We start from the raw sequence: 11,762 nt of genomic DNA, 5'->3' as shown, positions 1-11,762 counted from the left end.
GTCACCCCACCCGATACGTCACCCTCGCTCTCCTCACTCGCTCTGCTTTACGAACGGGTCGTCCATCTTTGCCACGCTCACGCCGCCGGGCGCCTCCTTCGCGAAGTCGCCGAATCCCCACCCGGGGTACGCCGGCGTCTCCGGCGGCTTCCGGAGAGCGTCGGTTATTTTCAGAAACCTTCCAGCCTTCCCCGGAACCTGCCCCTTGACGTACAGCAGGTTGCGATCCGCGTCCACCTTGTACACGAAGACGCTCTGCACCGTGCGCGTCCTGTTGCCCATCCGTCCAGCCATCTTCTTCCCTTTCCACACCCGACCCGGATCCTGCGAGTTTCCGATGGAGCCGTGCGCTCGATGCTTCTTCGTCGTGCCGTGCGACGCCGGCAGCCCGGAGAAGCCCCACCGCTTCATCGGACCCTGGAACCCCTTGCCGATCGTGCGACCCTGGATGTCCACGTACTGCCCGGCGGAGAAGTGCGACGCGCCGATCGCCGTGCCCACCGGCAGGATCGCATCCGGCGACACCCGAAACTCGGTGAGCTCAGCGGAGAACGGTACGTCGCCCGCGATGAAGTGACCGCGCTCCGAACGGTTCAGTCGCTTGGCCTTCTTGCTGCCGGCGCCGAGCTGCAGCGCGGTGTACCCCTCCTTCTCCTGCGTCTTCACCTGCGTCACCTGCGCGGTCGATGGTGGGTGATTCGGTTCGGCGCGGTCAGTCTCGATCGACAAAGGCAAAATAAAATCGGGTGTCGGGTTCTAGGGTTAACCGATCGAGCGGGCGGGGGAGGGCGCGGGGTCCGACGACGCGCGCGTCGGATGCCTCCCGCGGCGTCGGCATCGGGACGTACCCTGCAGTCGTCGATCCACAGCACCGTGAGCGGCACCCTCACGCCGTGCTCGTTCCACTCCGCGGTCATCCCGCACTTCACCGCGATGGCCCCCGACCTTCGCCTGCGGGGCTCCGATCCGGGCTTCGCTATGCCCATCTCCTCGAACATCCAGTCCTTCAGGAGCGCGTGCTCCTTGATGTTGCCCGGCTTGGCCATGGACGCGGCCGTGGACGTGGCGATGGACCGCGCCGCCGATGGCGCCCAACCGGCGGCGGCGGTCCTCCAACCCTCCAGGTGTTCCGTCGCGACGGCGCACGATTGCGCCCACCACCCGCCCGCGCCAGCCGCGCCCGCGGAGGCGAGCCCGCGAAGCGCGAACGGCTGCGCGCCCCGCGCGGACGGCTGTGCGGTCGGCGCCGACGCGAGCAGCGCGCGTCGCAGCGCGTCGCCGCCGGATCTCCCGATCGCGCGGAGCATGGCGTCCGGCGCGAGTCACCAGTGGCCCCCGCCCCGATGCACAGATCGAGACCTCGCGCGTGCGTCTGAACGCAGACGCTCGCTCCCATCGGCGTCAGTTTTCTCGGCGCGGTGGGCGCCTCTGGGGGCCCCATGAGATTCGCTGTCCTCGACTGCGAGGACGCCGTCAAGTGGGACGGACACGCGATCGCCCTCTCGCGGCTACTCTCTCGCGCGGGCGAGCGATGGTGCGCGCCTCGCGCGCGACCCGCCCAGGCTTCCTCATCGCCCCGCGTCGCCCGCGCGCCAACACCCGAGAGATCGCTCCTCCCCACCCGATGCCTTCGCGTTCGCCTCTCCGCCCCCCTCTCTCACGTTCCGTCTCCGTCTCCGCAGGGAGCACTTCAGGTGCTGGAACGACGAGCGCCCCGCGGTCGTCGACCTGCCAGCCTACGCCGGCCTCGTCGTGACCGGCAGCCACCACGGCTGCAACGACGCGCACGCGTGGATACGCAACCTGCGCGCTTTCCTGAAACACGTCGTCGAGGAACATCCGCGCGTGAGAATCCTCGCGACGTGCTTCGGACATCAGCTCCTCGCGCAAGCCCTGGGCGGCGCCGCCGGTCCCAACCCCGGCGGCGCCTTCGTGCTGCGACGCGAGTCGCTCGAGTGCGAGGACGCCATGCTCGAGCGCGACGATTTTCGCGTCGCGGCGGCGATGTTCCCGCCCGCATCCGCCGCCTCCGAGGGACTCAAACGAATCCGCGTCATCGAATCCCACGGCGACTGCGTGACGTCGCTGCCGCCCGGGGCGACGCTCCTGGCGTCGTCGTCCACGGCGTTAGTGGAGGCGTTCGCGGTTGGGGATAACGCTCTGGCGTGGCAGGGGCACCCCGAGTTGAGCGCGGGCGCCGTCGAGCGTAAGATCCTCCCGTTCGTCGCGTCGATGTCGGCGGAGGAGAAGGAAGATGCCGTCGCGTCGTGGAACGCGGGTGGACGCGACGACGCGTTGCTGCTGGTGGCGATGGCGCGGGGGTTTCTCAGGGGCGGGTCGTGCGACGGGGACGACGCGGAGATTGTGACGCGGCACTACGAGCGCGCCGACGAGATATTTCGCGACATTATCTCCTCTCCATCGAGCGCGTCCGCGGGAACGACCCTTGCGGACGCGGCGGAGGCGACGTTTCTCAGGGTGGCGGACGCGGTTCGCGCCGACGTGGACGCCGTGTCCGCCGAGTTTCGCCACCTGGCGGCGATGAACCAATCCGCGGGCGCCAGGTACGCCGCCATCGGGCGCCGGGTGGGCGACGCGCACGTCTTCGCAGATAAGGTTCGCAAGGTGCAGGAGACGGGCATCGCGCCGCAGCTGGCGCGGCTGGAGACGATCGAGGCGTCGGTGGGAAGTTTGGAGAACGTGGCGCAAGTGCTGGACGCGAGGTGCGCGGAGCTCGAGCGGCGGTTCGCGCGAGTCGTCAACGGGGAGGTGGGCGACGCTTGACTCGTCGTCTGTCGATTTTAGACGTATTTTAGGCGGGACTCGTAACAACTCTTATTAGCGCATTACGTTATTCACACGCAGGATTTGAATGGCCAAATACCAACGCAATACGCGCAATTTCACACACGCGGTGTGGTTAGGATCGTGCAGTCGTGGTGAGGTCACGCGCGATTTCGTGAGCAAAAATTCGGCACCCACGGCAGCGCGAACCGCAGGTGGTTCCGGATGAGAAAAACGCGGCGACTCGCACACTCGGAGGGCGCGCGCGGGATGTCGGGTCGCGACCGCGGCCCCGGGAGCGCGGGGCGCGGTCGATACCGCGGCGGGGACGAGGTCGACGGCTTGGAGAGACCGCTGCTGCGCGCGACGAGGGACGATTTGGACGACGACGACCGGGATGAATTCTCGCGAGGAGACTCTCGCGGCGAGGAGACGAGGGTGCGGGTCATCGTGGACGACGTGGACGACGCCGCCGCCGACGACGACGCCGCCGCCGCCGCCGACGACGACGACGATGCATACGACTCGGACGACTCGCGACGAGGTCGATCCCCTCGTCCGGACGCGTCCGCGCGTCTCGGCCTCTCCCATCGCGAGGCCGCGCGTCGCCTTCGCCGATTCGGCCCGAACCAGCCCCCGCCCCCTGACGACCGCAGACCGAGCCGCGTCGCCGCGTGGGCGACGTGGAGGTCCCCGGCGGCGGTCGCGACGTGGCTGGCGATCGCGTGCGAGTGCGCGCGCGCGCTCGCGCATTACAGGACCGACGCGAGCGACGCCGGCGCATCGGACGCGACAGATCCCGATTTTCCCGATTACGATCCGGGGTCGACGTCGTCGTCGGGGGGCGGTTTCAGGTACGGCGCCGACAGAGAGCCGGTGTGGGCCGCGATCCTCGCGCTCCTCGCCGTGCAGGCCCTTCACGCGTGGTGCGCGTGGGCGCGGGAGACGCGCGCGCACCTCGCGTCGTCCAAGGGAGGAATCGGGATGGGAGGATTCGGATTGGGTGGAATCGTCGTCGCCGTCCGCGACGGGGAGCCGCGGCGGGTCTCCGCGCTCGAGGTGGTCCCGGGGGACGTGCTGAGAATCCGCGCCGGGGACGTCGTCCCCGCGGACGCCGAAGTGCTCGTCCCCGGGGACGGGGGTGCCGACTCCGGGGACGGGGGTGCCCGTTCCGGGGATTCGCCCGACTCCGGGACGCCGCGTGGGGGAGGGAAGCGCCGACGGCGTACCGCGTGGTCGTTCGCGTACTCGCTCGGCGGGAGGTTCGTCAAGGTCGGCGTCCGCGGCGGCGAGCGGCTCCCGGCGGGGGCGACGGCGGTCGCCGGCGAGTGCCTCTGCGTGGTCACCGCCACGGGCGCAACCGCCGCCGAAAATTTTACCAGACGTCCCCGCTCGGGTAGGTCGAGGTCGTCGGCGGTCGCGGAGACGTCCGGCTCGCTCCTCCTGCGCGCGACGTCGGCGTTCGTCTGCGTCGCGATGTTCGCCGTGCTTTACGCGCGGGACACGTACGAGGACGCGGCGGGACACGGAACCGACGGCGGATTCTTTGGCGCTTTGGCGATTGCATCCGCTCTCTTCGCCGTCGCGACGTCGGCGGCGCACGACCACGTCGTCGACGCCCCGACGCGATTTCTCGTGTCGTACCTCGCGAGGCGGGGGATCGTCGTGCGAGATGATGGGGGTGCCGACGGGGGTGCCGACGGGGGTGCCGTCCGGAAGCTGGCGGAGACGGATGCCGTTCTCGTCGACGAGAAAATCGCGAGGGTCGGTCCGAACGGCGCGTCACTGCGCGCCGTTCACGTCACGCAGACGGGCGTGAGCCCCAAAGACGTCCTCGTCGCGGCGGCGCTTTCCACGCGATGGTTGGAGCCCCCCACGAGCGCCGTGGACGCGGCGGTGCTCGGCGCCGTGGACGTCGAACCCCTCAGCGATTCGTACGAGCAAATCGACCACGCGACGGAGGGCGGTGACTCACCACTCGCGGAGGGCGGTGACTCATCACTCGGCGTCGGATGGATCGCCACCTCGACGCTCGTTCGGAAGAGTGACGGCGGGCAGAGCGCGTTTCGAACGTGCGTGGGTTCCGTGGACGCGGTGCTGACGCGTTGTCGGAGCGGCTGGGCGGATAAGGATGACGCGGCGCGCATGGTCGAGGAATGCGCGGCGGCGGGCGTTTTGTGCGTGGCGGTGGCAGCGGACTACCGGGGCAGATCCGACGACGATGGGGATGACGATGGCGGCGACGATGGGGAGGGAGACGGGGAGGGCGACGCGTTTTCCGACGGGTCCGAGGGGTCTGACGGGGCCGCGCCGAGGACGCCGCGGCGCGGCGGTTGGATGCTCCTCGGCCTCCTCTCGTTCCACGACCCGCCGAGGGCGGACGCGGCGTACGCGATCCGCGTCGCGAAAGAGCTGGGCGTGCGCGTCGTGATCGTCTCCGGTGGCGACGCGAGGGAGGCGAGGGAGCTGTGCCGGGCGGTGGGTTTACCGACGCACGTCGCCGGCGCCGAGTGCCTCGACGTCCCGTTGGATCTCGTCCGACGGACGACGACGACGAACCGCACCGCGATGAACCCCCAGACCGACACGACGTCCTCGGGTACGTACTCGATCCCACACGTGCTCGAGGCCGAGCGCGCCGGCGCCTTCGCCGCGATGTCGCGTCTCGATCGGGGCAAGCTCGCGACGCTCCTCCGCCGACGCGGTCGAAGGGTGTGCGCGATGGGCGCGAGCGCATCCGACGCCGACGCCTTCCGCGCCGCCGACGTCTCCGTCGCTTCCCGCGCCGCCTCGACGCCCACCGCGACGGTCAACGCCGCGGACGTCACGATCGCATCGCCGGGCCTCGCGGGATTGCTCCACGCCATCGTCTCGTGCAGGAGCGCCCGCGCGCAAGTTCGCGGCTTGACCGTTCACCGCGTCGCGATCGCGTGCCAAGTTTTACTCTTTTACGCAGTCGCCGGCGCGGTATCGAAGCCGGACGACTTTGCGCCCGGGTGGCCTCGAACCTTTCGCGTCCCCGTCGCCGCGATGTGCGCCCTTTGCGTCGTGGACGCGGTGATCGCGGCGGCGTTGGCGGGTGGGAACCCGTGCCGAAACGTCGCGCCCGGTCGCGATCCCGAGCGGCGATCGAGAGCGCCGCCGCCCGCGGAGCTCGCCGACGCGTTCGTCGCCGGGGCGGTCCACGCGTTCGCCAACCTGGCGTTCTTGGGCATCGCGCTCCGGGGGTTCGACGGTGGGGGGAGAGACGGCGCGGGAAAGGCCGGGGGGTCGTCCGGGGGGCTCTTCGGCGGCGGCTTTGGCGGGTTAAGTGCGGGGTTTGTGTTTGGGTTTGGGTTTAGGGTCGGGTCGTACGGCGAGGTTGTCGCCGGCTCGCACCTCCGCGCGTGCCTCGGCGTCGTGACGACGGCGCTGAGCTCGCGACGCCCGCCGTCGGTTCACGTCCTCGTGGCGGTGCTGGCGTCCGTTACGTCCGTTACGTCGCTCGCGGCGAATGGCGCGTTCGCCGTCGACGCGGCGCGGCTCGACGCGACGCAGATTTTTTTCGTCGCGATGTACAGCTGCGTCGTCGCGATGGCGCAGTTTGGCGCGCGGGCGGTCACGTCGCGGGTGCTCGCCCGCGCGGGGTGGCTCCCGCCCACCGGAGGCGCGTCTCCCGACCGGCCGGACGACGCGGTGGTCGGTGGGGGTGCCACGTGGCGCGTCCGACGATCGCGCGAGCTCACCCGAGCCGAGACGTCGCGCGTGGCCGCATTCGCCGACTCGGTGTACCAGCCTTTGGAGGAGCACGCCGAATCGGACCCCTCCCGGCGGCGACGCGGAGTGGGGAACGTTGCGTACGCTCGCGGCGGCGGCTCGTTCGGAACGTCGGGGAAGGAAGGGGAGTTCTCGTCGCCGCCGCGGGGGGAACGTTTGGTAGATCGGGGAAGGATGCTTCGGGAGAGCGTTCGGAGGGACCTCTCCGATCGATCGGCGGGCGGGTGGGAGCAGGACGTTCCGCCGGGGACGGCGTCCGACGCCGAGAGCGGCGGCGGCGGGATGCCCGTGCCCGATTACGAGTCCGAGGACGGGCGCATGCGGCCGTGGGCGGGGCTCGACGACGACGACGACGCAGCGGCGGACGTCTATTCCGGTTTCGACGGCTCGGCAAGCGACGGCCCCGGCTCTGCGAGCGACGACGTCGACGATCCCGCGGCGATCGCCGCCGCTAACGCCGGCCGCAGGCTCGCTCCCGCGCCGACTTCCGCGAGGGAAATCGCCGCCGCCAACGCCGCGGGCGTCGTCCGCGCGACCGCGCCCGGTCAATCGTGGGCGCCCCCGGTGAATTCGCGATCCGGCTCGGCGCAGGCGGCGGCGGAGGCTGCCGCGGACGCCGCCGTTCCCCGCGCGGACAGGCTCCGTCTTCACCCGGAGTACGTCGCCGCGACCGCGGACGACTACGCGCACCTCGTCAGGTCGCACGACTGGCGCCGCACCCTCGGCGCCGTCAAAGAGGAGGCGGCGCGCCGGGGTCGATCAGAGGTGTCCGTTTTGGACGTCGGATGCGGGGCGGGCGCGTTCACCGCCGCGCTCGCCGCGTCCGGCGCGCTCCTCCCTCGCGAACCCGCGCTTCTTCACGACGACGACGATGACGACGACGATGAGGCGGTACCGCCCGTTCCGTGCTCGTTCCGCGTCGACCTGTTGGACCCGAGCCCGCGAGCGCTCCGAGCGGCGGCGGCGTCGCTGGTTCCCCCGCTGGCGCTGGGCGAGCTTCGATGCGCGTCCGTCCAGGACTTCGCCCGCGCGGCTTTGACCGGGCTAACGAACGACGACGTCAACGCCGTAGACGCGGGTTCCGTTGGTTCCTCAGGGAGGGGTACGTACGACGTGGTATGGGCGGTGCACACGACGTCGCACGTGCCGTGTGGGATAAACGCGGGTTATGGGTCGTCACTCGCTTCGTTTCTCAAGTCGTTGAGGGACCTTCTCCGCCCCGGCGGCTTCGGGTTCATCGCGGCTCCCACCAACGACTCGCACTACGCCAGGTTCCACGCGCTGTACAGGCGCGAGTTCGGCCCCGGGAGCGGCTTCGACGCGGCTCGGATCGGCGATCCGAGCAGGCCGGCCAAACCCGGTTTCAACGGCGGGGACCCAATTGGGGGCCGAGGCGCGAATACTACGAGTTTCGGCGGTGACCAGTACACGGCGGCGGAGCACGTCGCCGCCGCGCTCGCCGCGCGAGGGGTGGCGTTCAACCGCGTGGACGTGTCGCACGTGACGCGTGTGAACGCGGGGGACGGCGCGAGACTCGAGGCGTACCTTCGGGGTTGCGCCGGCGACGACGCGGTGAGTCTGGACACGATGCTCGCGAATCCGAGAATCGGCGCCTACCTCGCGAGTTGCCGATCCGCGGATGGGAGCCACTACGCGTTTCCCCAGAAGACGGCGCACATAACGCTGTGAACGGACGCGGTCGTAGGGCATTCATCAACGGTGTTGACGGTGTTAACGACGGTTCGATGAATTCAAAGGCGCGGACACTGTAAGATTAGTCTCGTACTTTCTCGTACTTTCTCCCGACGCCGCCGCTCACTCGAGGGGCTCGGCGGACGCCATGAGCGCGGACGCGAGCGCGGCCTTCCCGCCATCCGTGTTCGCATCCGTCCACTTGAGCGTCACCAGCGCGGACGGAAACAGACCCGCGCCCTCCACCGTCCCCGCCGCGGCGTACCCCGCGCCTTTACCCCCGCGAGCCTTCGCCTGCTCGCGCTCCGCCGCAGCCTTGGCGGCGGCGCCCCCCTCGTCGTCCTCCGTCACCGGCTTGCCGAGGAAGGAGAGCGAAAACGTCCTGTGGGGTTCTCGCAGCGCGCTCGCCACAAACTCCCTCACCGCCCCCGCGGGCTCGCGCCTACCGAAGTCCCCTTGAAGCACGACGCCGTCCGGCATGCGCACGCGGACCACCGCGGGCTTACCCGCGTCGAACCCGCCGCCCGCCGGACCGTCCCCTCCTTCCCAACCGAACCTGTTTTTATCCTTCCACGACTTCGTCGTCAACACCGAATCTCGCTCGCGCTGCGCCCGCTTGCGAGCCATCTCCGCCTGGATCTCCTCGGGCGTCCGCTGGAAGTACTCGTCCCCGAGGTCGGTGACGGCGGCGGCGCACACCTCCGCGGGCGTGAACGCCCTCGCGTTACGACCCGCCGCGGGGGGCTTGGCCGGGTCCGGCGGACGAGGCGCCGTCACAGCTGGCGCGGCTTGCGAAAACTTTGCCGCCGCGGCGGGCGCGAGCCTGGCCAGCCTACGAAAAGCCGCGCTCAGCGGCGCCGGGTCCGCGTCCGCGTCCAGGACCATGACGCGTGGGTCGCCCTCGCCGCCGTCGTCCTCGAACACGAGCCTGAACCCGGAGCATTCGAGCAACACGAGCCCCCCGTCGGTGTCGAGCACCGCGGCGGCGATTTTGGGGTTGGCGAGTCGAACCCTTCGGTACTTGGGCTCCGTCGGGTTGTTCAACGCGTTGCCGACGATGCGCAGCAGGAGCGACGCGGACGCCTCCGCGTCGGCGTGCGCGGCGACGCGGGCGACGGCGTCGTTGAGCGGCGCCATCGCGGGATCCTCATCCTCGGCGGCGAGCGCCTTCTCGCGTTCCTCCTTCTCCTTGAGCATCGCCGCGCGACGTCGCTCGCGCTCGGCGAGGATCTGCCGGCGCATGTCGTCCGCGGATGATCCACCGGCGCCGGCGGCGAGGCGCGCGGCGGCGGCGGCGGCCGCACCGCTCGGCGCGAGACCGCCGCGCGACGGGGCGCCGCCTCCTCCCGACGCGCCGCCCCCAGCCTGCGCGCGTCGCCTCGCAGCCTCGGCTTCGAGCGCGGCGATGCGCGCCTTCTTCTTCTCCTCGTCCTCCGCCTTGGTGCCCAAGGTCCTGCCCTGGCCGCTGAACGACGACGACGAGCTCTGCGATGATTCGGTGGGTGGGGGGGGGAGAGGGATCGGAGCGACGCGGTCAGCGCGGTTCGGTGGGTGGTCGAACGAGGTCGCCCCGGTGCGTCGAGGAAGGGAAGGGGCGAGAAGATGGAAGACGAGATGTTTGGGACGACGTTTGACGGGGGAAGAGCGCGGTGGTGCAGATCCCTCGTGTTCCCTCGCGCGGGTCGGCTCGCACCTTGCCGAAGACGGCCTCGTACATCTTCTTGCTGTCCATGACGAGTCGGCGGGGCGGGGCGCGCACGCAAACCCTCGCGAAGGACTCTGCGCGCGCGTCGTTGTTGAAACCGAACCTCGCTCATCACGCCAGATTTTCTCGGGCGCTCGCACAACGGCTCGGCACCTGCTGCTCGGGTCCCTCCACATCACGCGCGCGCGATGCTGTCCCGAGACGAGACTCGCGCCGCGGAGCGAGCCACGGGGGCGTCCCAGTCCGAGCGCTTCGCCCTCGAGCTCGAGTTCGTGATGTCGCTCGCGAACCCGCGCTACGTCCATCGTGCGTCCCCACCCCCCCGGACCTCCGTCCATTCCTTCCGGATCTGATGATGCCAACCCTAAGGCTGACGCGAACCAACACCTCGCGCCCGGTGAACATTCGCCTGACCACCCCACCCCGGCCCACCCACCCATCCACTCCCGATTGCAGACCTCGCGTCCACCGGCGCCATGGACGACCCGGCGTTCATCGCGTACCTGGAGTACCTGCGATACTGGGAGCAGCCGCAGTACGCCAAGTTCGTGCACTACCCACACGCGTTTTACTTTTTGGAGCAGCTGCGGCGGCCGGAGTTCCGCAAGGCGATGGCCAATCCGAGGCTGGCGGAGCAGGCGCACGCGCACCAGTTCTGGCACTGGCAGCGGAGCAGGACGGAGCTCGCGGAGGCGGCGGCGGCGGCGGCGACGACGACGACGACGCGGGGGGCGGGCGGCGCCGCGGATGGGGGATGAAGATCAGTTGAGCGATGGAACATTATTCGGCCAGGGCGCGGCTGGGGCGGTCGGTCGGTCGGGGGGCGGTCTCGTCGGGACGGTAGGCGTCCCGCTTCACACGCGTAGCGCTAGCGGCGGTGTCCACGTTTATTAGCACGTGCGATCACGCTACTCTTACTCTCGCGCGCCTACGATTCGCGGTTCATACTCTTCGTGTATCCATTAAACTGCGACTTATTATTGTTGCCGTCTGAGGTCGCTTACTTACGCGGGGGTGAGCGCGATGACGCCGCACGCGAGACGCGCGCCCGCGTTGCCGGTGGTCTTGGAGGTCTTGCCCTGGGTGCCAATCTCGGAGGAGTCGCCCTTGCCGAGGTCGTCCTCGAGCTCGTGGATGACGCACGCGCGGCCGATGATGGAGTTGACTCCGGAGAGGGGGATCTGGACATCCTCGATCTCGAAGGTGCAGCCGTCGGCGGTGGCGACGACGTTGCCGAGGTCGCCCGCGTGGCGGTTCTCGTCGGTGGGGGCGCCGTGGTCCTTGCCGTGCGGGTTGAAGTGGGGTCCGGTGGACATGCAGCCGTTGGTGGTGTCGCCGAACTCGTGGATGTGGAAGCCGTGCTTGCCCGCGGCGAGACCCTTGAGGTCGCCGACAACCTTGGTGGGACCGTCGCCGGACTGGGTGAAGGTGACGACACCCTCCACGCCCGCGGTGCCGGTGAGGACGCAGACGGCCTTCTTATCGGCGGCCTCGACGACGAGAGCGCGACGGGCGGACGCGGGAGCGAACGCGCGCGCGGTCACGACCTTCCTGCGAACGCGATCGGGGTGGGCGACGGGCGGGGTCAGGAAAAGAACCCTTCGACGGATGGGTGATGATGCGGTTCGTTCGCGCGAGGGTGGCGGGGACGGGCCGACGCACTTGGAGCCGACGAGCGCGGACTTGGCGGAGAGGTTCACGGAGGTGGCGACGGCGGCCATTGCGACTGGTTTCTGTACGGTTCGGGCGAGCGAGACGCGTGCGTGTGGAAGTGCCCCGCGCGTGGCGCAGATCGGCGCGGAAAAGAGCGGCTTCTTATCCAGTG

General features: G+C 69.9%; 5 protein-coding genes across 5 annotated transcripts; 2 read left to right on the top strand and 3 right to left on the bottom strand.

Annotated features, from left to right (window-relative positions):
* Positions 1 to 33: 33 nt before the first annotated feature.
* MICPUN_85577 (predicted protein) lies at positions 34 to 986 on the bottom strand (the record flags this gene model as incomplete). Its single annotated transcript, XM_002508354.1, has 2 exons — positions 34 to 675; positions 849 to 986. The coding sequence occupies 2 exons, from the start codon at positions 984 to 986 to the stop codon at positions 34 to 36; spliced, it is 780 nt and encodes a 259-aa protein (XP_002508400.1).
* Positions 987 to 1,439: 453 nt separating this feature from the next.
* Positions 1,440 to 8,229, top strand: MICPUN_61746 (predicted protein; the record flags this gene model as incomplete). The annotated part of the gene is made up of 3 exons (XM_002508623.1): positions 1,440 to 1,534; positions 1,683 to 2,769; positions 2,965 to 8,229. The coding sequence occupies 3 exons, from the start codon at positions 1,440 to 1,442 to the stop codon at positions 8,227 to 8,229; spliced, it is 6,447 nt and encodes a 2,148-aa protein (XP_002508669.1).
* Positions 8,230 to 8,355: 126 nt separating this feature from the next.
* On the bottom strand, positions 8,356 to 9,964 carry MICPUN_61745 (predicted protein; the record flags this gene model as incomplete). Its single annotated transcript, XM_002508353.1, has 2 exons — positions 8,356 to 9,717; positions 9,926 to 9,964. 2 exons carry the CDS (start codon positions 9,962 to 9,964, stop codon positions 8,356 to 8,358), a joined length of 1,401 nt encoding a protein of 466 aa, XP_002508399.1.
* Positions 9,965 to 10,185: 221 nt separating this feature from the next.
* MICPUN_76735 (predicted protein) lies at positions 10,186 to 10,614 on the top strand (the record flags this gene model as incomplete). The annotated part of the gene is made up of 2 exons (XM_002508622.1): positions 10,186 to 10,243; positions 10,394 to 10,614. Coding segments are annotated over 2 exons (279 nt in total), but the record flags the coding sequence as incomplete, so codon positions are not given.
* Positions 10,615 to 10,877: 263 nt separating this feature from the next.
* MICPUN_91758 (superoxide dismutase) lies at positions 10,878 to 11,669 on the bottom strand. Its single transcript, XM_002508352.1, has 2 exons — positions 11,600 to 11,669; positions 10,878 to 11,488 (listed from the first exon to the last, which is right to left on the bottom strand). The coding sequence occupies exons 1-2, from the start codon at positions 11,656 to 11,658 to the stop codon at positions 10,942 to 10,944; spliced, it is 606 nt and encodes a 201-aa protein (XP_002508398.1). The 5' UTR covers positions 11,659 to 11,669; the 3' UTR covers positions 10,878 to 10,941.
* Positions 11,670 to 11,762: the final 93 nt, after the last annotated feature.

The sequence above is a fragment of the Micromonas commoda genome, chromosome 10 (assembly GCF_000090985.2).
Source record: "Micromonas commoda chromosome 10, complete sequence".
NCBI classification, from domain to species: Eukaryota; Viridiplantae; Chlorophyta; class Mamiellophyceae; order Mamiellales; family Mamiellaceae; genus Micromonas; species Micromonas commoda.
Note: the sequence above shows the minus strand (reverse complement) of the source record. Positions and strands in the feature narration are given on the sequence as shown.

Coding starts and splice junctions, on each gene's coding strand:
- MICPUN_91758 (XM_002508352.1), bottom strand. CDS start 11,658: ATGGCCGCCGTCGCCACCTCCGTGAACCTCTCCGCCAAGTCCGCGCTC. Junction 11,489..11,599: donor TCCGCGCTCGTCGGCTCCAA/GTGCGTCGGCCC, acceptor TCGCGTTCGCAG/GAAGGTCGTGACCGCGCGCG.